Source organism: Gasterosteus aculeatus, chromosome 11 (assembly GCF_964276395.1).
Source record: "Gasterosteus aculeatus chromosome 11, fGasAcu3.hap1.1, whole genome shotgun sequence".
Taxonomy (NCBI): domain Eukaryota; kingdom Metazoa; phylum Chordata; class Actinopteri; order Perciformes; family Gasterosteidae; genus Gasterosteus; species Gasterosteus aculeatus.
This window is the reverse complement of record NC_135699.1, coordinates 11684597-11706265: the sequence shown is the minus strand read 5'-3', so window position 1 is coordinate 11706265 and position 21669 is coordinate 11684597. Positions and strand designations below refer to the sequence as shown.

The following is a 21669-nucleotide window of genomic DNA, read 5'->3' as shown; positions in this document are numbered from 1 at the left end:
AATGAAAAGAGGAAAGTCGAACAGACGATGTAGGCGCAATAGTTGTGGAACGGAGGTGAGTGGACATTTCAAATCTTGTTGCTTCTTGTCAAGGACCTCCAGACCAACTCGCCTAAGCAGGACATGAGAATGACGGCAACAGTGTATAATAAAAATAGATCATTTTACTTACAGTCATAATAAAAGTCAGCCTGATCTCCAAAACCTGTTCGTGAAAATGTATACGAAAATACGGACTGCAACTGATGACATCACCCTATTCAACGGGTGAACGGGGACTTTGTGAAGTCTAACGATGTAAAATAAACGTGTTATGATTGCATTTTTAACGAGAAATTAATGTTAAATTGTAAGAATAGAATACTAACCCTAACCCCCCCAAAAAATCCAACATGGCGGAGAGACGTTCACTCAAGAATCCAACATGGTCCGCCATGTTGTTCACTCAAGGGGCTTGGTTAACCCCCGCAGTTCGTATGTATTGTTACAAATTTGTATGTTCAAGATTTTCGTATACATTTTTTAACAAACAGGTTTTGGGGATCACATTGTAAAAGTTGGTGTTGCAGTTATACGCAGCCCCCTTAAACTAAGAATTAGTTGTTGTGTTTAAACCATGGCAGCTATTCATTTACTCCTTTGTTTGGGTAGCGTACGGTATCCCTATTGAATGCACTTATTGTAAGTCGCTTTGGATAAAAGCGTCAGCTAAATGACATGTAATGTAATGTATTGTCATTGAAGGGTAAACCCTGGATGCATAACTAAAGCATGACCATTCATTCCCTCGGTATGATTCTTTGTTATTTGTGAAAGTAAACACTTCAGCGGGTGAAGGCAAAGTAAATTATATGACAGTCTACGACAACAACAGCTATGATTATGTCAAACCACGTCAGATAACCCATAGCGTGTCTGTCACGGCCAAGTCAGGAAGCTGAGCAGGTGACTGTTATCTAGCCTCAGATCACTTCCTCATATAGAATGGTGTGACAGGATGTGTTGCTCAATGCATAATGAATCTAAATCAGTTATGCATTGAGGTCATGGCACGACGTTTGTCCTCGCAGCAAACGGTGCCCGTCGCATAACAATTTCTAGATGCACACTGTGACGCGAGTGATGCAACTGAGCACCTGTTCAGTTGCATTCAATAGACAACAGCTAGCTTTTTGCCGAGAGTAGAAAGGACAAACCCAAACCAAGGGGAATTCACTGCGACGTAAACGAGGGGGGCCCGATTTTTTTTCCCCCTCCTCCCGCAATTTGGTGCTTATAAAGACGCGATCTGATCGGCGCTCTCCCTGGTGTCCCTACCGTTATTCCTGGAGGGATGCTCGGGAGAGGAAAAGACCTCGCCGGTGGTGGGAGATCGGCGGAGGAGGGATACGGTTGCTTAGCCGGGATGCTGCTGCTGCTGCTGCTGCTGCTGCTGCTGCTGCTCTGATACCTCGGCTCGCGCTGCGTCAATGCCGATGACGTGAGTTGGTCACGCTCTCCGCCGCAGCGGTGCCGGGTCCATTTGCAGGTGAAGCATGTTTAAAGTAAGACTGCACTCCTGCAAGATGGGAAACGCGTTTATCTGTAAATACGAGCAGAGCGTGTGGGATCAGGCGCGCTGTTTAGAGAGGAGCCGTGAACGTCTTGGATGCAGGTTCAGAGCCGGACCCTTTTTCTTACCGAATAGGTGACATCAAAGGGAATTTGAATTTGACAATGTGTGTTTTTTAGATTACATCGTTCATCCCAACATTTGCCCTGTGTACCTGTAACAACAATATCAGTTTGCATCTTCATATATTAAAATGAAGGCACACAACAACCTAAAAATGGAGTCAAACTACTTGAATGAATAGACTCCATAGCCATTAAAGCTGATTATGATTTTGATATTTCATTCATTCAACTGTTACATTATATTTTTCCATGATTCATGTCACAGAATGGTATTGGGTTGTTGTTGTTGTTGTTGTTGTTGTTGTTGTTGTTGTTTTTGGAGGGGGGGGTTGTTATTTTTAGGCACTGAATTGCTTTGTTGTTGATATGCTCTATTGAAATAAACTTCCCTTGGTCTCAGGCTTTTCTAATTAATCCTAATAGAAATGCAACGCTATTTTAATGCTATTGCACATGAGAATAGTCAACATTTTGATAATTTGGTCAGTGTTTGAATGTGAATCTACCACCAAATGTCTTTGATTAACTACATACATTCAAGTTTTAAAGTTCCTACAGTAAGTTGACTGTGGCATTTAGAGGGTAATAATTGCAATTATTTAGGCCCACCGTTTTTTTCCAAGCCTATCAAAGGCTTAGTGTTCTTCATCAGAATTTTATCATAATAATTAATACGTGTTGCACACACAAGTTCATCTGATTGTTAAACGAGAATTATTGCCGTTGCTATTCTAACAACGTGATTTGTCGTTATGAATCGTCTGTGTTTAGATTCATTCCCGTAAATAGAAACAGGAACGGAGGACATAGATTGACGCGAGAGAGGAAGATTGTCAGTACTAATAAAGTTTGTGCTTTTGAACCGGAAGCTGCCGTAAAGTAGCCGTTTGTTTGTCGTGCAGCTTGCAGGTTGTCATAGCGACAGTCAAGATGGCAACCATGGCGGCCGGAGACGAACATGCTGCTCCCGAAGTATTGCGGGGACTCGCGAGACATTTGAACTGTCTGAACGAAGACAACAAGGCGACAAGAAAAAGGGCCCTTGAGCTCATTAAGAGAGACACTGTAGACCGAGGACTTTCCAGCAGCGTCTTACAGGAAGTGTTCTCCGCCCTCCTTAAACCTCTCCTCAAATGTCTCTCAGACCCGATGGAAAGATGCCGAGAAACCGCGATAACGATGATAACGGAGTTCATTCGTTGCGTCCCGAAGCCGGAGGAGTCGCTGCCGTATCTCATGCCCTGTCTGGCCCATCGGCTCGGGGAAAAAGAGCTCCTGGAGCCGGCGGAGGAGCTCCGGCTGGCGGCCGTGGAGATGTTGACGCTGGCCGTGGAGGTGTGCGGCAAGCATTTAGCGCCATATCTCACCGAAATGATGCACATACTGCAGAGAACCGTCGTCGATCCTTTTCCAGATGTCCGGAGGGAAAGCTGCAAGTGCACGATCGACTTCGCAAAGTGTGTGCCGGGTCAGTGAAACGCTTTTTTGTTGTTGTTGTTTTTTTCATCGTCTGTTGCCATGGTGATGAGGCACACAGACTCAAGCAAGCACCAAGGTGTTGTGTTAGAAATACAAAAACACTCGCTTCTCTTCAGCTGAATCATTTTTAGATCTCGGAAAAGATCATTTTAAGTAAGTCTTAAGAAAGAAGCACCTTAGATGGACTCGCATCACAGCACTGATCTGGAATCAGCCAGCTCCATACTAACTGAACCGAATCTCTTTCCCTTCAGAGCACTTCCACATGCAGGCGGAGAGTCTTGTGAAGCCTCTGATGCAGACCATTTCCCATCAACACCACCGGGTACGAGTGTCTGCCATTCAAGCCACGGGGGCTGTCATTCAGCACGGCACCGGGAAGAACGTGGATGACGTGCTGTCTCACCTGGCGCAGAGACTGTTCGACGACTCGCCGCAGGTTTAGAGTTTGAATCACCTAATGGGTGTTGGGCCGTTAAATGCACGGGATAAAGAAGTCGTTAGTCAATTCTGCCGTCTCCACATTTCTCCCGTCTCGCTCCAGGTTAGAAAAGCCGTGGCAGCGGTCGTCGGCGATTGGCTGCTTCACATGAGGGACCGGTACTCTTATTTCCACAAACTCATCCCACTCCTCCTGAGCGGTATCAATGATGAGATCCCAGAAATAAGGTAAAAGCACGCATTGTTCTACTTTTGTTCTTTGCTTTGTAATACAATATTATATGATAGATATTCTGGTCTGTGTACTTATTTTTTCGGCACAATGTGTTCCTACATCCCCCTCCAACAGACTCCTATCAGCTGATTTGTGGAAGCAGGTAGGAGCCCAGTGGGAGAAAGAGAATGAGGAAGAAATCAAGGATAAGATGGACTTTCTTCTTACCCCACCTCCCTTCTACCCACCCGGAGGTCAGTCTCTCTCTGAATTCTACTATGGTTCTCACACTCGGCATCGGCTGAGTACAAAGAAACCTATAAATATATTGTTGGAGTTGCTGGTGTCCGTCATCTTTATTTCCCCATTTAGTTTACATATAGCTAGCTGATTGTAAGATGCATAGGTTTACAGAAAATAACTTTATGGCTTCATAGTAGGTTGTGTGTAGAGGATGCGCAGGATTGCGATTTGCAGAATTGAGATATACTATTATTACTGACCTACTTGGCTTTTTGTCTACATGTCTGATGTTTTCCAGGTGAAATAAACAGGGAAGGCAGGGAAATCTATATGATCCAGTTTTAAATTCAGACTATAAACTCAAAATAAATATATAAATATGAAGACTAAAAAAGGTAATCTGTCTAGTTTATTTTATTAAAGGATTGACTTCAGTAGACTAAGGAATGGTTTCTAAAATCCAGTGTTGCAGTTGCAACACGCTGGCTTCACTGGTCTCTGTGCTGAAATGCTTAAACACCAGTTATATACAAGAGAACATTTGGAGTTGACAAGAAATGTCTCCACATTTTACGGCATTAAATCATTTCTTTTTATTACTGCTGTCAAATTCAAATTTATGAAATGCAATAAAAAAAAAAATAATGTTGCCAAAGACATTTTACTGGCTTGGAAGAATAAGTAGAAGTAATGGTACCTTCGAGCCTGGAATGAGTGTGAAGCTGAAAACGTGGTGGTTTGTGTATTTGTGTGGCGTTTTGTTCATGTGTGTCAAAGGTAACGTTCCTTGGCTTTGCATATTGGTTAAATATCCTTTATGTGACAATGTGGATGAGTACAGGCTCTGCAGGGGGACAGAAAAGGAAAAGAAGAGGCTCTCCCGCTTCCTCTTTTGTCTTTCTCTGTCTTGCCATCACATCATAAATCTGCCGGGCCTCCCAGTGTGCAGAGGTCACTTTCAGAGAGTGAGAGGCAACCTTAAAGGAGCTTGTTTTGTCTTGTCCGGGTGTGTTTATCTGATTTATCACCGTCTTCCTTTATTCCGCTCTCTTCCTCTCATTAGTGGGCCTGTAGGAGAAGAAGAATTAGATCAGGGAGAAAAAGAGGGAGAGGAGGAGAGAGCGAGGGTTGTGGTATTTCAAATGTAGGACCATTTGAGAATGTCTTTCACTCGCTCTGCCAAGTCCCTTGTGAGGGAAATCTTGATCGTAAAAAGTTAAAACTGAGGTATGTTAGATGCCAGCAGACATTTGTAACCCTGTGAATCAGTAATATGTATTGTTCCCCAAATGCTGTTTCGTGGATCTTGTTGGATTTTGTTAATTAGTCCACACACGGACGATGTCATAAAGAGAGAAAAGATGTTGCAGTGAACCGTCATGAACATTGTGTTCTTGCTGGTTATATTTATTCACCAACTGAAGGAGATGTAGCCAGGCTAAGAAAAAGAAAACCCTCCTCACATACTGATATCTAACATTAGAAGAGCGAGGATGAAAAGGTGAACGCGCCTCATTTCTCTCCTCCAGTCGAGCGTCCCGGGCTGGGCTGCAGAGAGCTCGTGCTGAGGAACCTGGGTCGGCTGGTGCCGGCCGTCGCCCACGACATGACTGACTGGCTGGTGCCCACGCGGGTCAGGACCTCTCAGCTGCTGTCCGTGCTGCTGCTCCACGCCGAGGACCACAGCACCCAGCATCTGCAGCCTCTCCTGGCCACCCTCTACTCGGCCTGCACGGACACGGAGAGGGATGTGGTCAGCAATGTGAGTGCCCGGAGAGATCAGCGCGATACTTCACAGTGAATTTCATTTTTTCTTGGGATCAGACGCCGCATTCCGCAGTGCTCCGTTTTGTACGGACTGCGGAATCCTTTTTGTAATCAGTTAATGCCAGACGGAATGATTCCAGGACACATCTGTTGGGCCGAGCAGGGCTCAAGGACTCGGGATGCACCTGCGCACGTCGGAGGATTGTGTAGCGCTTTGATGTGTCGCAGATTTAAAAAAAAAAGAAATTGACATCCTCCTTAACACTCCCTCGTACTCATTGTGTGTGTGTGTGTGTGTGTGTGTGCATCCAGTGCCTGGCAGCTGCTCAACTGTTGGGGACCTTTGTCCCTCCCGTTGTCCTCCTCAAGCTGCTCCTGGACCACGTGACAGCCCCCTACTCTTCCTCCCACCCCTGGACCCCCCTCATGGTGCTGGCCGCGGTGCTGGGGGGCTGCTCCCGAGCCCTCCTCCAACCACATCTCGAAAACATCGGCAACACACTGTCCCTGCCCGAAGTCTGCCAGGAATATCAACAGGTGGGGCTTGTTTGTGGATCACCGTTTTTTTTCACCCGACTCCTCTTTGCGGGTTGTTGACTTAAGTTGCATGTACACGAGCATCACCTGATTTTATTTTCCAGTCTTGGGAGGTTGTTGGGTGGTGTCATCGAATTTTTGTGCAGTTCTCTGCCCCATTTGTCCCTCGAGGAAAGTGGTTTCATTATAAGATGCCACATCTCTTGAAAGGGCTTTTAGATGAATCGCCTCAGCGAGTTTTCAATAGCACTACTGTACTGTGAGTTCAGCGGGTCCAGTGTTGCGTAATTTACTAAAATGCTGACCATGCTGAAGTGACAGTCAGGCCGCGTGGTGTTTTTCTAATCTAATATTACACGGTTCTGATCAGATCGACTCTGCCCACGTGGATCTGTGTGCTCCCACATGTTGTTGCACAATTCTTTGTTGTTGCTATTGCAGCAGTGCTTAAATTTTTCAGTTACATTGTATTTTTGTCTCCACTGTGGAAAAATCCGGTCAAGAGCAGACTCCCCCACACCTCCCCCCGCTTCCTTTTCGCGTTCTCTAAATATGTTTCCCTTTCAGAATCAAAATAACAGTTGTCTGGCAGAAGCTATTTTCTGATCCTGCCGCTCTACTCACTCACCTTTACACGGTGACCCCGGCCCCCTCTCAGTGAGGCTGGCAAGAATTTCCTCCCCGGGATAATGATGACACAAATTTACTAATTTCTTGTGACCCCTGCAAAGCCGTTCTGACCCCTGTGAGCGGACAAGGCTTTTGTTTTCTTTTGTAGCCGTGTGGAAGGTCTCCACGCAGACTCTGGTTCACCCGGAGCATTGAGAGAATCCCTGACATTTCAAAGCCCGTCTGGTCAAGGCTGGTGATAAATGGTGGGGGAAGTTCACCCCCCTCCTCCCTTGTGTCCTCCCTCATTGCTATCTGGCAGGGTCAACCAGAGAGAACGCTAACAGGATGTGACCCGTTACCCGTTTTTACACAGATGGAGGCAGACCTCTGCTGCCCCTGTCCCTTAATCGCCATCCATCTCCCCCTCTGTCCCGCTGTCCGTCTCTGCTTCTGCCGGAAAAACACAAAGTGTCGGAATTCAGAAAGCGCAAACAGACAGAGCACCTGCAGCATTCTTTGACAACAGGCAGGGTTCCCAGCAGGGAGCCGTGCCAGATCCCCGTGTAGCTGTAAATGACTGGAGACAGGAGCACCTGCAACACCCCCTCCTCCCCCCTCTCTCCCTCTTCCTCTCTGTGCTGAAAGCTCACCCAGAATATTGGGTGTTGTTCAATCCAACCCTTGGATCATTCACGATCTACGATCTGCATTTGACTGTGGTTGAATTACCTGTTTACACACAAACTCTGAAGACCGGAAGTCAAATCCTTTTGGAGGCAAGTGGAACTGCACGGCTCTATGGGGAGTTTAGGGATGAATATTTGAAACTGATAAATGACACTTCTGTGCAACGGATTCTCTGCAAGTAGAAAAGGACTCCTTCCACAAACATGTTAGAGATGTCAAGGGTTTGAGGGTTAGATATGTGATGGTGTTTGCTTATGCAACGTATACAGGTGTCTTTTCTTTAAGGTGGAGGGAGGAGGGGTTAACAAGTCCCCACCGTCACACACACACACACTCAAACAACTGACACAGCTGAGTGACGATGTGTTGTGGTTCGCCATGGTGACAGGGGCATGACATTATCTGCAGGGAGGGAATAAAGACAGTGCCAGGAGATAAAGAATAAAGGCCTGAAGAAGGAGCCTGGCGGTGGATTAGAAGGCGTGTTTACAGCCAAGCTTGTTATCAGTAAATACGCTGTTTTGGTGCAGCCTGTTTTAAAGTGTCTGGCCTGCAGTGGCCTACAGAAACCGCTTTTTCGTCTCGTCTGTGCACAAAGAAACTTTTTCACTGGTGTCACAGCGAACGGTATTCTGCCTAACGAACACGTACGTACGTACACGCATGCATACCGGCGTACATCTTGCATGCCCGTCCTTTGTCATCAATGACAGCTGCATGCTGCTCCCATCTCCACTGTACGACGGATAAGATAAGGAGAAAGGCGGCAGAGCAAACCATACCTGACAACAAGGGGGGCAACGTCCCATCCACCGCAAGTGTTTGTTTTCCTGTTTCCGTAGCAACATCTGTAACTGGTGGAGGTGGGGGGGGGGGGGGGGGGGGGTCTCCCCACTGGATAGGAATCCATCTTCTGGCATGGCTCCTTTTTTAAGTTGTGTTGTGTGCAACATTAATGCATACAGTGGTGGACAGATGCGCGCACGCTGCGTAATGAGGCCCTGGAGCGTGCGCACACACACACACACACACACACACACCAATGAAACCAGGTGTAGCTCGCCGCGCTCCAGGTGTCGACATTATCATTACACCGCGCCCCTTTTTCCGCTCTCCCTCGTTCTGTGCCTCGGACACTCAGCCCTAATGGTTGTTTTCTGCACGTGTATAATATTGGTGTCCATGTTCTCTGTGCACGCTAATGCGAGTCCCCCGCCACCGTTTGCACATTATTCCCGCTACTTCCTCCCTGGAACTCCTTGTGTGTGTATGTGTCATTGGATTGCTTGGCCATAGAAAGGGATTTCCCATCATCAACGACACACTCAATCAGGAGAGCACAAGTTGCCGCTGCATGGAGTTGGGTTTAGCCTCAGGAAAATGTGTTTCCACACATAGATGACACCCGGGGCTTAAGATAGACAAACTTTTTCCAGTGTGTGTGTGTTTTTGTGTGTGTGTGTGCGCTCAACACTCTATTGCAAAATGAGAACATTTGCCTTGCAGACTGGAAGTCCCTCAGCGCTCTTTCCTTCTCAAAAGGCCGGCCTTTTTGCACTGACCGTCTTCACTTGGCTCCACACTTGTTTTCCTCCCACATTAATGCCAAGCTGTGCCGTGCAACAGCTACTCAAAGCTAGGAAAAGATAGTGTGCCCCCTGGTGATGCAGCGCTGGTATTTTTCAAGGTGTGTTTTTTTAGAGCGATCTGAACATATGAGGAGGGTGCATGGGGTATTTCTTCCTCACACACACACCACACCTCATCACCAGACCAAAGTAACCAACTCTCAACTCACTTGCACACATTTACCTTCCAAATGCCTTTCAAAACTCCACCGTCCCCTCTCATCCAGGCCTAATGACAGGCTGTGAGGAAACGGGAAAAGAGGCCATGATCCCAATGATGGCATAGAAGTTCGCCTGAGCCGCAGGTCTTTGTCTAAACATGAGCTCAGCACAACACAGTTCGAAGAGTGACGTGATTGTGACGATCGGAGCGCGTTGTGGCTCATCGATGGATGAGGCAAATACTTCTCGCATCACTCGCATACCTTTTCTCTTTCGCAGGTTGTGTACCTGGAGCAGTTGTTGTGCTGCGTGGATGTGCTGCTGCGTCAGTGTGAGTCAGACACGGGCTCCGTCAGCCTGCAGCTGCTGCAGGTGTTGGTCGCTGTCCAGAGTCTCTCCACTGAGCCTCGTCTCAGCGCGAAGGTGAGACAACCCATTTGGGAGATGTCATCCCAGCTGCTGCTTCTTCTCTGCAGCTCTGCCATCACGTCGTTCCACAACCAGCATGCAACCTCACCCCGAGTCATTCTTTGATTCTACTTTTGAAATGTTTGTCTTGCAGCCTTTTTTATTAGAAAGGTAAGTGGCTTTTATGAAGCGGGACAGCTATTTGAGGAATGTCAGCATTTGTATGAGGTTCAAAGTGCGACTGGCCAACTGTATTATTACCCACTTAGTCAGCGGAGCTGAAATTGCACCTTTTGGTGTGGAACTTTAAATCCAGTCCTGGGTGAAAGGTGGAGAAAAAGACAGCCAGAAATAGACAACAAAAAACAAACGGATGGAGAGCGGTGCGGAGGGAGAGGTGAGGCGCGCGCGTCATCGCCGCCCTCCCATTTGCTGCTCCACTGCTCCTCCTCAGGCCGCAGCCACCGAGCGGTACGCGAGCCACGAGCTCGCATGTTGCGGTCGGCCTCCAAATGCAAAGGGGACAAGCGGGAACAGTGACGAACGGCTTCTGAGGCCAGTGCAGAGGACGACAGGGAGAGGCGAGCGGGAAGGGATCGGCAGCGATTTCCAGACACCACATGGGCCACAAGTGTGAATGTGTGTTCATGGCCGTCTGCTGCAGAGTGTATGTGCAGACAGGGTGCAGCGTTAGATAAGATGAGAAGGAATGGCTTCAGAAAATCAGAGGGAGGAGGTGGGGGGGGGGTGGTTGGCCTTGGGCATTCCCAGACCCAGAGAAAAGGCGCAGCTTGTTTTCCTAGTTTTCCCGTCAGTGGACAGCTCAGCGGTGTCTAGCACTCTTCTGAAGGAGCCGATCTGTGACTCAGGCTCCGTCTCCGTCCCTGTCAATCCCTGAGGGACTGTGAACAGAACTATGAAGTCCCCCAAAGGTCAGTTCCCCTGACCTGAAGAGTTAGCTCATTATTTACTCTCCAATCTTTCATTCCTTCCTTCCTATCCTCCCAGCTCATTGGTGTGTGTGTGTGAGTGTGTGTGTGTGTGTGTGATATCCTGTGTGTCATTCTAGTCTTTACTTTTTAAGTGGTTTTATGTGTAAGACCCAGTAAACTCTTGGTGTTTTTCTTCCCATGGCTCCACATGATAGTTTTGTGCCTTCGAGCGCGACCCAAAGGATTCCTGAATTTAGAGGAAAACAGCTGTAATTGCTGACCACAATACCCACTGCTCTGTTCACTTTCTCTCAAGAGCTCTCCAACCCAATCTTCTCTGTGTCTTTTTGCCACAATATGTTCTGTGTATATACAGCGAGTTAAAAAAAGGTGGTTGATTTTGTTGCACCTACCTCTCCCCCCTGCAGGCCTTGGACAGTGTGCAGCTCCTGAGTACGGTGCAGGGCCTGGACTCGCCGATGGAGCTTTACAGACAACACATGGGCCAGCTGCTGGATTGGCTATCGGGCTCAGTGAACACCTGGTCCAGTTTCTCCCCACAGAGACTTCAACTGCACGTCATAGTCACACAATCAGGTGAGAAGCGAAGCCCGAACGTGCACAAGACATTGTCAAATCATGCAGCAGGTGCTGATGTTTGCACATATTGGGTCCACTATGACGGTCAAAGATACGCGGTGGGATTTTGAGAATCTGGTCCGTCATATGGCCTGTTAATGATGGGGAAACGTTCTGAACATGCTCGCCGGGTCTATTTCACCTCAACACATCGCAATATCCTGTGGGTCATGTCTTATTAAACATTACTGCATCGTGAAGTTAGTAAAGCCATTCTTTACTTAACCTGTTCACACACGTATTGCATCATATTTTAAACGCCACGCCGTTTTCCTGTTCATACATGATCCGTCATTGAGCCAGTACATCAAAACCAGAAGCGATTAAAGCAGAAGCATTGTTTCTCCGCTGTACAAGGGATCCGGGTAGTTTCTTGAAACTCTCTTGGAGCAAACAATGACTTCCTTACAATACACCACTGCTCCTGTTAGAGAGTTAAGTCAGCCACGTATTTGTCAATGGTGGTCGGCGCAATCGTCATCACCCCGTTGATGTAAGTGCTGATCCATCCGTCCACTGGGGACGAACTCCTGCAATAAATCATACACATTATAGTCCCACTGGCTGCTCGCCGTTCCATTGTTGTTTTACAAGATGCTACATTTTCCCTTTTGTTAGTCGGTGTGTCTCAGACTTGTCCAGAGGGGTTTAGTCTGTCTCTGTCTGTGTTTGTGTTGGAGTGTGCTTGCTGGGTTAGTGGGTTAAAAAGCTGTGACCCTGCCGTTTGGTGCTGAGACTTCACATTACCTCCCTTTTTACCATATAATCCCGTCATCATCAGCACCTCCCGTGTACCACGCTTTCATCTCCATCTCTTTCTCCCTCCTTCCGCTCGCGTTCTAATTGACTGGGCAACTGGGTGCCCCTCTAATCCCTCCGGCACACACACAGCTTCACACACAGTCCCACGGCTAACTGACCAGTCCATTCTTAGTCCACTCAGTGATCCCCTCGCAGGTCACCACATCAAACGCCACCACAGCCGCCTGCTCTTGACCTTAGCCTGGATCAAGGCTACTTTGAAGCTCTTGTGTGTGTGTGTGTGTGTGTGTGTGTGTGTGTGTGTGTGTGTGTGTGTGTGTGTGTGTGTGTGTGTGTGTGTGTGTGTGTGTGTGTGTGTGTGTGTGTGTGTGTGTGTGTGTTTTATCTGAGCATGTTGAATGCTGCTCAAAGCTTCCCCCTGGTTCATGGCTACTGATCTTTGGTCTATTAACATGACCGAAGGACTTCATCCGCCCAAAAGACGTGGCCGCTCTTGTTGGACGTGCTCGTGATTCAGGGAAATCTGCCCTCCGCTGATCAATTTGAAGTGATTAATTTGTCAACAGAGAATTGGTCATTTCTTCCTCTCCTCACACACTGCGTCTGCGTACATGGACACAGGAATAGGGAATTAGTTATTGCCCCCTCGCAGTGCTTCGTCCTTCAAGCGCTGTGAGAATGTCTGATCCATTGTTTGGAAACTTGAGCGCCTTGCTCAAGGGCAGGACAGGCACTTCACAGGTGTGTTTGTATCTCTCTTTTTTGTTGTCCGATTGCTGCTTCGTCAAACCCGTAGAGAGAGAGTGTGTGTGTGTGTGTGTGTGTGTGTGTGTGTGTGTGTGTAGGGCAACCTCTCGTTAAAGGACTCACACTTTGATTCGCACATTTTCCCGTATCTCTTTGTTTGCCACCCTCAGACCGTCTCAGGATTTCCTGTCTCCTCTCACGTCTGAACAATCCAGTCCAAACAGGGCATGGTCATCGTTATCACTCATTACACGCAGATTACTATATATAGCTCTGTAAACATGCAGGCAGACGGCTGGTGGGTGGCTGGATTGGTTTGGGCATGAGTATGACTGGGAATAGAGCTCCTTACTTTTCCTGTAATAGAGCGTTTGTGTAAAAGTGTGTCACACAAAGACCTTTTTATGTCTCGGTGTCACTGTCTCGCCGGTCCATTCTCAATAACAAGCCCTCTGGGCTTAACTAAACACAAAGAGTCTCTCTTTCCCTGTTTTTCCTGTTGAATTGATTTAAGTTACTTTTTCCTGTAAGGAGGCGAAGGAAGATTTCAAACGTAGAATGCAACGGCAAACTCTTGTATTAACAGCAATGTGAATATTTCTGTGTGTGTGTTTCATACAGGTCCAGTTATTGGAGAGTTCGTTTGCCAGCTGATGCCGCTGCTGTCCAGCTGCCTTCAACCGGACAGAGACCCAGAGATGAGGATGAACATCTTCACAATGCTTGCCAAGCTGCTGCTGGATGCAACCAACACACTGGATTCCAAGGGGTGAGAGGGGCCCTCATATATGCAGTATAACACGTTATAACAGTAATGTGTTGATACGCACACACACACACACACACGGAGTGAAACAAAGACATTTATTCTGCCCTTTTTCTGCCAGCTCATATTTTTAGAATAAACCTCGTATTAACCTACAAATTAGAAATTTCCTAATCAAGCGGATTTCCTAATCAAGCGGAGCAGTGTAACCCCATCCGCTTATTAAGCACTTAAATTAATAAATTCAGAGGGATGATGATGATGATTGGGGTGTTCACTTCACCGTACATAAAAATGATGAACCTCATTAATAACACCCAAAAGACTTTCTTTGGGAGCCGCTGTTAGAATCTCTCAAATGAGTTAATCACTCCCCTAATAAACACAAAAGGCAAACGGTATCCGAATCGCTCCTCTGGGATTTAGCAGCAGCTTGTGGTGGTTGAGTGATGAATAAAGAACCAGCCTTCAGGCCGGGCTCACAGCTCTAATCTGAGGGAATGCATTAAACTTGAGGCCCTGATCGGGTCCCAGTGAGCAGAGCAGCTGCTGCTGTCGATCAGGAGGACAAATCTTTTCTGTTGGAGTTGTTGCCATGGAGACATTTGTGCACGGTGTAAATAACCCTAACCCCGGAGTCAAACAGCCAGCGGCTTCTACGTGTTTCTATTGGGTAATAAGAGAGATGGCTTTTGGCGTGAGCCCGTCACCAGAGTAAAGACAAATTTATATCTTCGTCAGTGAAAAATGTGTTTAAACCTGAAGGTTTTTTTTTTTTTAAGCAGGCTTTCATCATTATTTTATCCAAGTTTACCCGTGACAAAAGGACCCTCTGTCTCTCCCAGAGGGGCCACCTGTGCTGCTAACTGCCTCAGACGCATCTCTGGTGATCACAGGACCCTCAGAAGACTCAAATCTTTTGAAGGCGTAACATGGTTTCGAACAAATGCTTAACTTAATGGGGACGTTGCTGCTCAGTCTGCCGTGATATTTCCATTCATACTCATCTTCTCCCGCCATTCAAGATTTATGGCCAGGGCTTGCTCAGCAGATTGTGGCCCACCCACAAACACGCGCCGTATGTCATCAAGAGGGCAATGATGGCGCTACAGAAAACGCTTTGTTCCTCAACAAAAAAAATGACATAATGACAGCTCCACTATGGAGCAAGCAGAAAGGGAAAGTAAGTATGTGTTCACATAAACGCTCCTTTCATCCACACGCACACGCGCTTATAATGATTTGTTTCATGTGGATTTGTGCGCCGTGATTACAAAGCGCAAATTTAAGTAGAAGGTGATGTGTGACAAATTAAAGTTCACTCTTTCCCTCACATGTGTCAGACAATAATCTTCGGCCACTTACAAGGCAGATGAGAGTGCTTTCATGTAGAGGTGAACAGCAGAAGACTGAATTTCAGCTTTGAAGACAAAAAAAAATGAAACCTCTGGTTTTCCCTTCAAATTTCTGTAAGATAACATAGAACAAGACAACGCAAGGGTGATCCAAAAATGACACAGTATTCCTGAAACATGATAGATATTGGCAGAAAATTGAATCAGTTTCCCCAAAAGTCCTATTTCAAGACTTCCAGAAGAAATGGAGAATGTAGTTTTTAAAACATCAGATTACTATGAAGGATGTTTTCCACAATCTGCCAAGAAACGGCAAATGTATGCACAATCCTTCCGGTTCCGATGTTATGTAACATATGAACTAAATTCTTTACACTTGTCGAATAAGAAGGAATTTGGTTTGATTTGCACTGAGAGCCGTTTTTGGCAAAAGTACATGTTCCAATCAAAGTTCTGCTGTGAGAGAGCTCTGCTCTGCAGATGCTTTGTGACCGACGCAGAAGTGCAGATATCTCTAATGGGCAGAGACGCGTGAGGTGACCGAATTCCCTGGAAATGTGTGTGAATATCTCCAAACAGACACACAAGATCAAAGTAAAGTCCCACTCACTTTTTTCTCCCTTTGGACATCATCCCCGCTACGTTGAGAAATGTCTCCTCATCTCCTGGCGTCACTCATGATGGCCTTTCAACACCTGTCAAGAAGAAAAGACCGAACGAGAGCGGCAGTGATCTGTCCTGTCTATATTAGTGCCACACAGTCGCCCCCTACTGGCACAGGAACATTACAGCACGTTTTAGCCCAACGAATGCCGTGACAAGTTTGTCGTTTCACCAGCCGAACAGTGCGAGGCTGGAGGTGCCTACTGCAGCTGCAGGACACCTCACCTTCTGCTTCTCCTGTGCCTCCTGTTCTGTATCAATACTTGCGCTCTCTGCCTCCTTCCAGGCATTTCCGCGATGAGTCCGAGAAGTTCCTGTCTGACGTCTTGCTGCCCAACCTGGTGTGGCGTGCGGGTCGTACCGCTGCTGCCATCCGCACCTCGGCCCTCAGCTGTCTGCTGGCCCTGCTGCACGGAGGGGCCGTCACGCCGGGACAGGTCCGTGCACGCACATAAATGCACACCAGGGTTACATCTATTTTCACCTCCTGAGAAATAACCGATATTGTAAGTGAGCTCCAGATATAAAAGGTCTGCAGTAGTAGATACTCCTGATCCGATCTGCAGGAGCACTTTTTATTGACTCTGCTGTAAAGGAAAATATGTGTCCGTGGCCTTTTAATCCAACAGGAGTTGGAAATAGACGGTCCCACTTGGTCTTTTTTGGAAAAAAATATCCGCCGTCTTTCGCCGCTTGGCTGAAAGAGTTGGCCGCGGCAGGTAGCAGGTGTACGTGGGGGCCACCGGGTTCACATACCTTTTTTGTCCCTCAGGAACAGTGCTCCCCCTGTTCTGGGCCTTCGTTGTACGTAGGATCCATCAGCGGGACCTTCCCGTGCACCTGCCTGTCCCAGCATGTGCCCAGTTACACCAATTGTGCTCACACGGTCATGCACACGTGGCCGTGTTTGCACTCGCGTGTGCAGAGTGACCGGCTTTAACCGTCCCGCACACTTATTCCATTCACGCGTCTTTTTACTACATGCACAGCGAGCGGCTGTGGGACAAGCGTGGGTGTTTGACCCAACTTTTGATATCTAATGGCACCCAGACGTCCCCTCGCTGAAGAAACAATGGGAAGGTGGTGGTTAAACATGGCCGTGTTACGTTTACGGTACAGCTGAAATGAACGTGTCCCGATGGCTACAACAACAGAGGGTCATGTGTTGTTTCCACGGACACATTGAAGGCAGCGCTTCATTTCCAAGGACACTGTTACCGCACGACTCCCTGTGAAAACAATTAGCAGCTCCAGTTACGCTGAGCAGCCTCAGATTGTCACTGATGTCATGGCGGATCCCTCCTCTGCCAAGTTCTACTGCTCCCTTTTTCTTTTATTTATTGTTTCCAGCACGGTTTTGATAGCACACAGGCGTGGAGGAGGGGACAGAGGTTTTAGCCATTACCTCTTGGCTTGTAGGTCTGTGTGCTCAGCCTCACCTTGTTTGTCCGTTTCATCTGGTTCTCATCTGTTGGTGTGATGGTGGAGTTGTCACGCTTCAGGGGATGTTTCACTTAGATACAAAAAAAATAGACAAATCATCAATGACAAATGTGATTTTTTTGTGTGTTGCCACCTTCACTAACGCACCTTTTCTTTTGTGGAAGCCCACTTTTTAGGGAGGCTTTTGAAAATGAAAGTGGTCCTGACTAAGAGCCCTTAAACATGTCACTGGAAATCTACATGAAAAAGATCTTCACATTAAAACACAAAAGCACTGTTATGTAAACCGCTTTTGTCTCCTTTTGGGTGTGTGAATCGGATTAAACATGGGCAGAAATTTGAACATTAATGCATTTAATAGATCTGAATGCTCGTCTCTGCCTTTGTCCTTGGTGCAGTTGCTCTGTCTGGAAGACAAAGTGACTCCCTGTGTGCTGTCGGCCCTGGAGGAAGACTCTGAGATGAGCAGACTGTTCGCTTGTCGCTCCCTGTCTGCATTACTCCGACTCATAGGAACCAATCTGCACCCAGAGGCCCTCAACAAGATTTATCCCAGTAGGTGTAGAATAAACACACACAAATGAATGCTTCACATTTGTGTCACAGTGCATCCTAAAATGTTGACTTTGCTTTATGTCTGAGAAATCAAAACGTCTTACTTAATATGAATTGCAACAGTGGAATTGTTTACATTGTGCATTGATCTGCTTTCTGTGTGCGGGCGTCCGTCCTCCGCAGTGCTGCTGAAGCGCCTGGACGACAGCAGCGAGGAGGTGCGCGGCGTTGCGCTGCGAGCCGTAGGCCTGTGGCTGTCCTGCCTGACCGAAGACTACAACCCTGAGGTCTGGGCTTCCCATCTGCAGGTCCTCTTCCAGCAGCTCCTGCTGCACCTGGACGACCCCGACGGCTCCGTCCAGGACCAAGTGCTCGGTGAGATTGGTGTTGCCAACTTCAGGCTTATGTAGTTGATGATGAGGGCTTCACATGTACATAAAAGTGCTGTGTGTAAAAATGAATAAGTAGTTTGGTTCTTAGAAAAGATTTACTACTCCCTGTAGCTTTTCCATGAGTATTAATCAGCAACTTTTTTTAGTAGTTTTCCTTTAATGTGTTGTTAACAGTCCTGGATGAGAACGAGGAGGGACTGTGACGATCACATTGTGGGATGTTTAAAAAAGCAGAAACATCCTCATATATCAGGTGTATTATACTGCGATACAGACCACATGACTGGAAAGATCCGATAAATATATTTGGCTGACGCCCGATGTGGTGAAATTGAGGTGGCGATGAAAGGCGAGTTTTCCCGGGACGATCCGCGGACCGGCCAGTTATGCTCAAGGCCCTTGCGTCAGCAGGATTAGAGGAACTAGGTGGATCCCCCGTAAAACACTATTTCTTCTGCCAGAAGATTCCAAGTAGGTGTTTTTTCTTTTCTTTTCTACATGCTCTATCACCAAAAGCAGCTCTTAACAATTCCTCCTGCCAAAGCACACCCTCGGGGGCTGAAGAGGAGGTGATCCTTGAGTAAAAGACAAGATCCAGATACGGATAAGGACCCACATGAGAGAGGCACTTCACAGGTCAATATGTGAGCCCCGGTATCTGATCAACTCGCTGCACCTGGGGCTGCACTTTGTTTTCTACTCACTGCTCCTCCACCTACCAACAGCTAATGTCCACCACGTGGGGTCTTCACCTTTTCAAACCTGTGGCCGCACCCATCCCGCTTCAACCGCTCTTTTGTCCGTCCATCAGGCTTCCTCGCCTCACACTGCGTGCTTTCATACGAACCCGTCACTTGGCGGCCGTGTTTAATGATGAGTCGGTGGAAAGTCTTGAGTGGCTTATTTTTTTCCTGGGGTGAAGCTCGTGTTAGCTGTGGTTTCTTCTGAAAGGGAAGGTGAGGGCTGAAGCCTCGGCCAGCACAGGGAGGCCTTTCTGCAGGAGCTATCTTCATGCTGTCACGCATAAAAAGAGGAGCGGAAAACGGATGGGACGTTCACCAGATGTGGCGACAGCTTTCATACAATAAATGATAGCGCTGCAAGAGAGCTTTAGAAAGCCTTCAAAGGCTTTTTGTGCTGATGCAATTTGTTATCAAAGTGTTGCAGAATTACTCATAGAGCAGCTCTGTCCACATTGTTGCACAAAGGCTTTTTGTGCAACAATTTGTTATCAAAGTGTTGCAGAATTACTCATAGAGCAGCTCTGTCCACATGCCGAACATCTGCGCTTATGGTAGTTGAGTGATTTTGCATGTTGTGCCTGAAGAATTTTCAAAGATTAGCTTTGAAAAATGATACTGTAATTCTGTATTTTCCAGTTGTAACATGAAAGGGATTTTTTTTATTTGGTCCGTGGTGAACATGATTCATGTCCAGCATGAGTTGTTTGCTAAAAGCGAACGGGTGCCTTTATAAAGTCACTAATGAAAGAAGTACATAATGACCTTTAATTACCCTCCGAGTGTTTCAGGATCTGACCAGAACAGTGTAAAGATACACACACGAGCCGTTGTGCGTCTCCATGAAGGACAGTAGATTCGTAGCCGTAACCTGGAGTCTCTTGGTGAAATGAGATGCCTTCACATCCCGCTGAGTGGTCGCCTGTATCTGACGGCCTGACATGAAGGCGTTCCTCCTTCTCAACGGCCGTTTGAAGCTTTCTGTTTTTTTCTTTCTCTTTCTCTCTTGCGCTCTTCCTCTTTGTTGCTTTAATCCTTAATCCCATTCTTGTGCTTCTTGGATTTCAAACGCATATCTGTGAAGGGGTTTGATTTGTGCAGCGTGTCATGACAGCGTCTCTCCGTCTCCGTCTCCATCCCGTCCCTCCATCCCTCACCCTTCTACCCCTCTCACCCACCCCAATAATCCCGACGTCCTGGCAGCGCGGCCGCTATACCTGCTCGATCACGCAGACTGGTTGGCACGGGCGTAGCTCGCTCCTCACAAGTCGTCATTGTTCTCTTTTGAATTCAAACGCCCCCACCTCCGTCCCGTCCCGAGCGCCGTGTACACAAAAGGCTGCAAAAATCCCCTCCATCTCCTTGAAGAACAAAGGCCGGTGTCGGGTGATGAGTTTACATGAGCTAACGTATCCAGAGATACGGCGCGTCGCCGCTGGAAACGGCACTTTTGCATTGTGGTTATTCATTGAAAGCAATTAGAGTAACTGGATATGCTTCTGCAAGACAGCAGAAGGTGTGGGAACAGTAAGAGGAAAACATTTGAAGGAAGGAAGAGGACGCTCTCAGTTCATGTGCTGTACGTAGTCCATCACTGCCATCTGCTGGCGTTTTTACATTACATTACATGTCATTTAGCTTTTATCCAAAGCGACTTACAATAAGTGCATTCAACCATAGGGGTACAAACTCCGAAGAACAAGAAACAAGAAAGTGCAATTTCCTCAAATTCTGACTTTGTTGCAATAAACTGTGCCTGAATGTGAACACAGCATTAGAGCATTTGAATTTTACAAAACTCATGAGGTGTTGAGATCAAATGAACGGTTTGGGCGATGAGATTATGAGCTTTCCAGCAGCGAGCGAGATGAGAAGATCAATACTTTGTTTGTGTGTGAAGCTTCGTTCACTGCAGACGAGAATGCTTCTGTTTCCTCTTCCGCCTCTCATCCCGAGTGCCATTCCTCTCCTGAGTCTTTGGTCGCTGTTTGTCCATCTGTCCGTGTGCGTCCAGAGATCCTGAAGAGCGGCAGCTCGGTCCACCCGGCTCTTCTGAGAAAGGAGACGGAGGCCGTGAGAGACCAGCAGCGGAGTCCTCTGTACTGCGACCAGCTGCTGCAGCACCTCAGCCTCGTGCCGGCAGAGCGTCCGCAGTGAGCTGGAGATCGTGGCTCAAGTCAAAGGACGCTCTCACGTTCAAAATGTACAACATTGAGGAACAACCTCCAACAACATGATGGTGATCTTACAAAGGAGCATTTGGACTTGTCATATTTACAACAAAAGAACTTGCCTTAATTGAATTAACTCTCCTGCGGGTGAGTAGGTGACTTATTTTTTTATTTATAGTCAAACTTTTCAATATTCCTGTTCAGGCAGAATATCAGGACAGATTTTCGGCATTCATTCCTGTTAATGTCATCCTTTGGTTCTGATGTTTGGTTTTAATGAAGAAGAAAACATGTTTGATGCACCGGGGGTTGTTTTTAAATGTCTTTGTAAATTCCTCCACCCGACGTTCACCATCCACGCCTGCAGATGGTGCTGAGCTGAAGCAGCCGAAGCTGCTCAAGTGTTTGTTCTCTTTAACAAGCTATTTTTTCTCCTTTTAAATTCTTATATATTTAGACGTGTAATAGAAATTACAATCAAATAAATCTGAGTTCTTTTAAATATTGTGAAACCTTTATTAAATGATAGATGACAGTAACACTCGTGGATTGTTTCTATGCAAAGTGTGAAAATCCAAATACTTCTTCACACATGAATCCTAAAGTCACAAGATGTATGTAAAAACCTGATAAGGGACTAAACCATAAT

At 46.9% G+C, this 21669-nt stretch overlaps 2 protein-coding genes across 3 annotated transcripts in view; one reads left to right on the top strand and one right to left on the bottom strand.

The window, feature by feature from the left end:
- Positions 1–1644, bottom strand: part of prkar1b (protein kinase, cAMP-dependent, regulatory, type I, beta) — a 48983-nt gene extending 47339 nt beyond the window's left edge. The window contains exon 1 of the mRNA XM_040190851.2: positions 1318–1644. The gene's annotated coding sequence lies outside the window, so the exon portion shown is untranslated. The remainder of the gene's footprint in view (positions 1–1317) is intronic.
- Positions 1531–21559, top strand: dnaaf5 (dynein axonemal assembly factor 5). Of its 2 annotated transcripts, none has more exons than XM_040190850.2 (13): positions 1531–3145; positions 3411–3595; positions 3701–3825; positions 3947–4065; positions 5584–5816; positions 6134–6358; positions 9727–9870; positions 11216–11384; positions 13557–13704; positions 16006–16156; positions 17561–17717; positions 17901–18092; positions 20864–21559. In XM_040190850.2, exons 1-13 carry the CDS (start codon positions 2608–2610, stop codon positions 21004–21006), a joined length of 2529 nt encoding a protein of 842 aa, XP_040046784.2. In that variant the 5' UTR covers positions 1531–2607; the 3' UTR covers positions 21007–21559. The 2 variants fall into 2 exon arrangements, 1 of the variants encoding a protein (XP_040046784.2); XR_013451321.1 differs by having other exon boundaries at positions 2562–3145; positions 16006–17468.
- The last annotated feature ends 110 nt before the right edge of the window (positions 21560–21669 follow it).

What these genes read in the sequence shown, in the direction of transcription:
- dnaaf5 (XM_040190850.2), top strand. Translation starts at nt 2,608, where the DNA reads ATGGCAACCATGGCGGCCGGAGACGAACATGCTGCTCCCGAAGTATTG. An exon ending in TGTTCGACGACTCGCCGCAG is followed by an intron (nt 3,596 to 3,700) that starts GTTTAGAGTTTG and finishes GTCTCGCTCCAG; the next exon opens with GTTAGAAAAGCCGTGGCAGC. An exon ending in TCTGCCAGGAATATCAACAG is followed by an intron (nt 6,359 to 9,726) that starts GTGGGGCTTGTT and finishes TCTCTTTCGCAG; the next exon opens with GTTGTGTACCTGGAGCAGTT.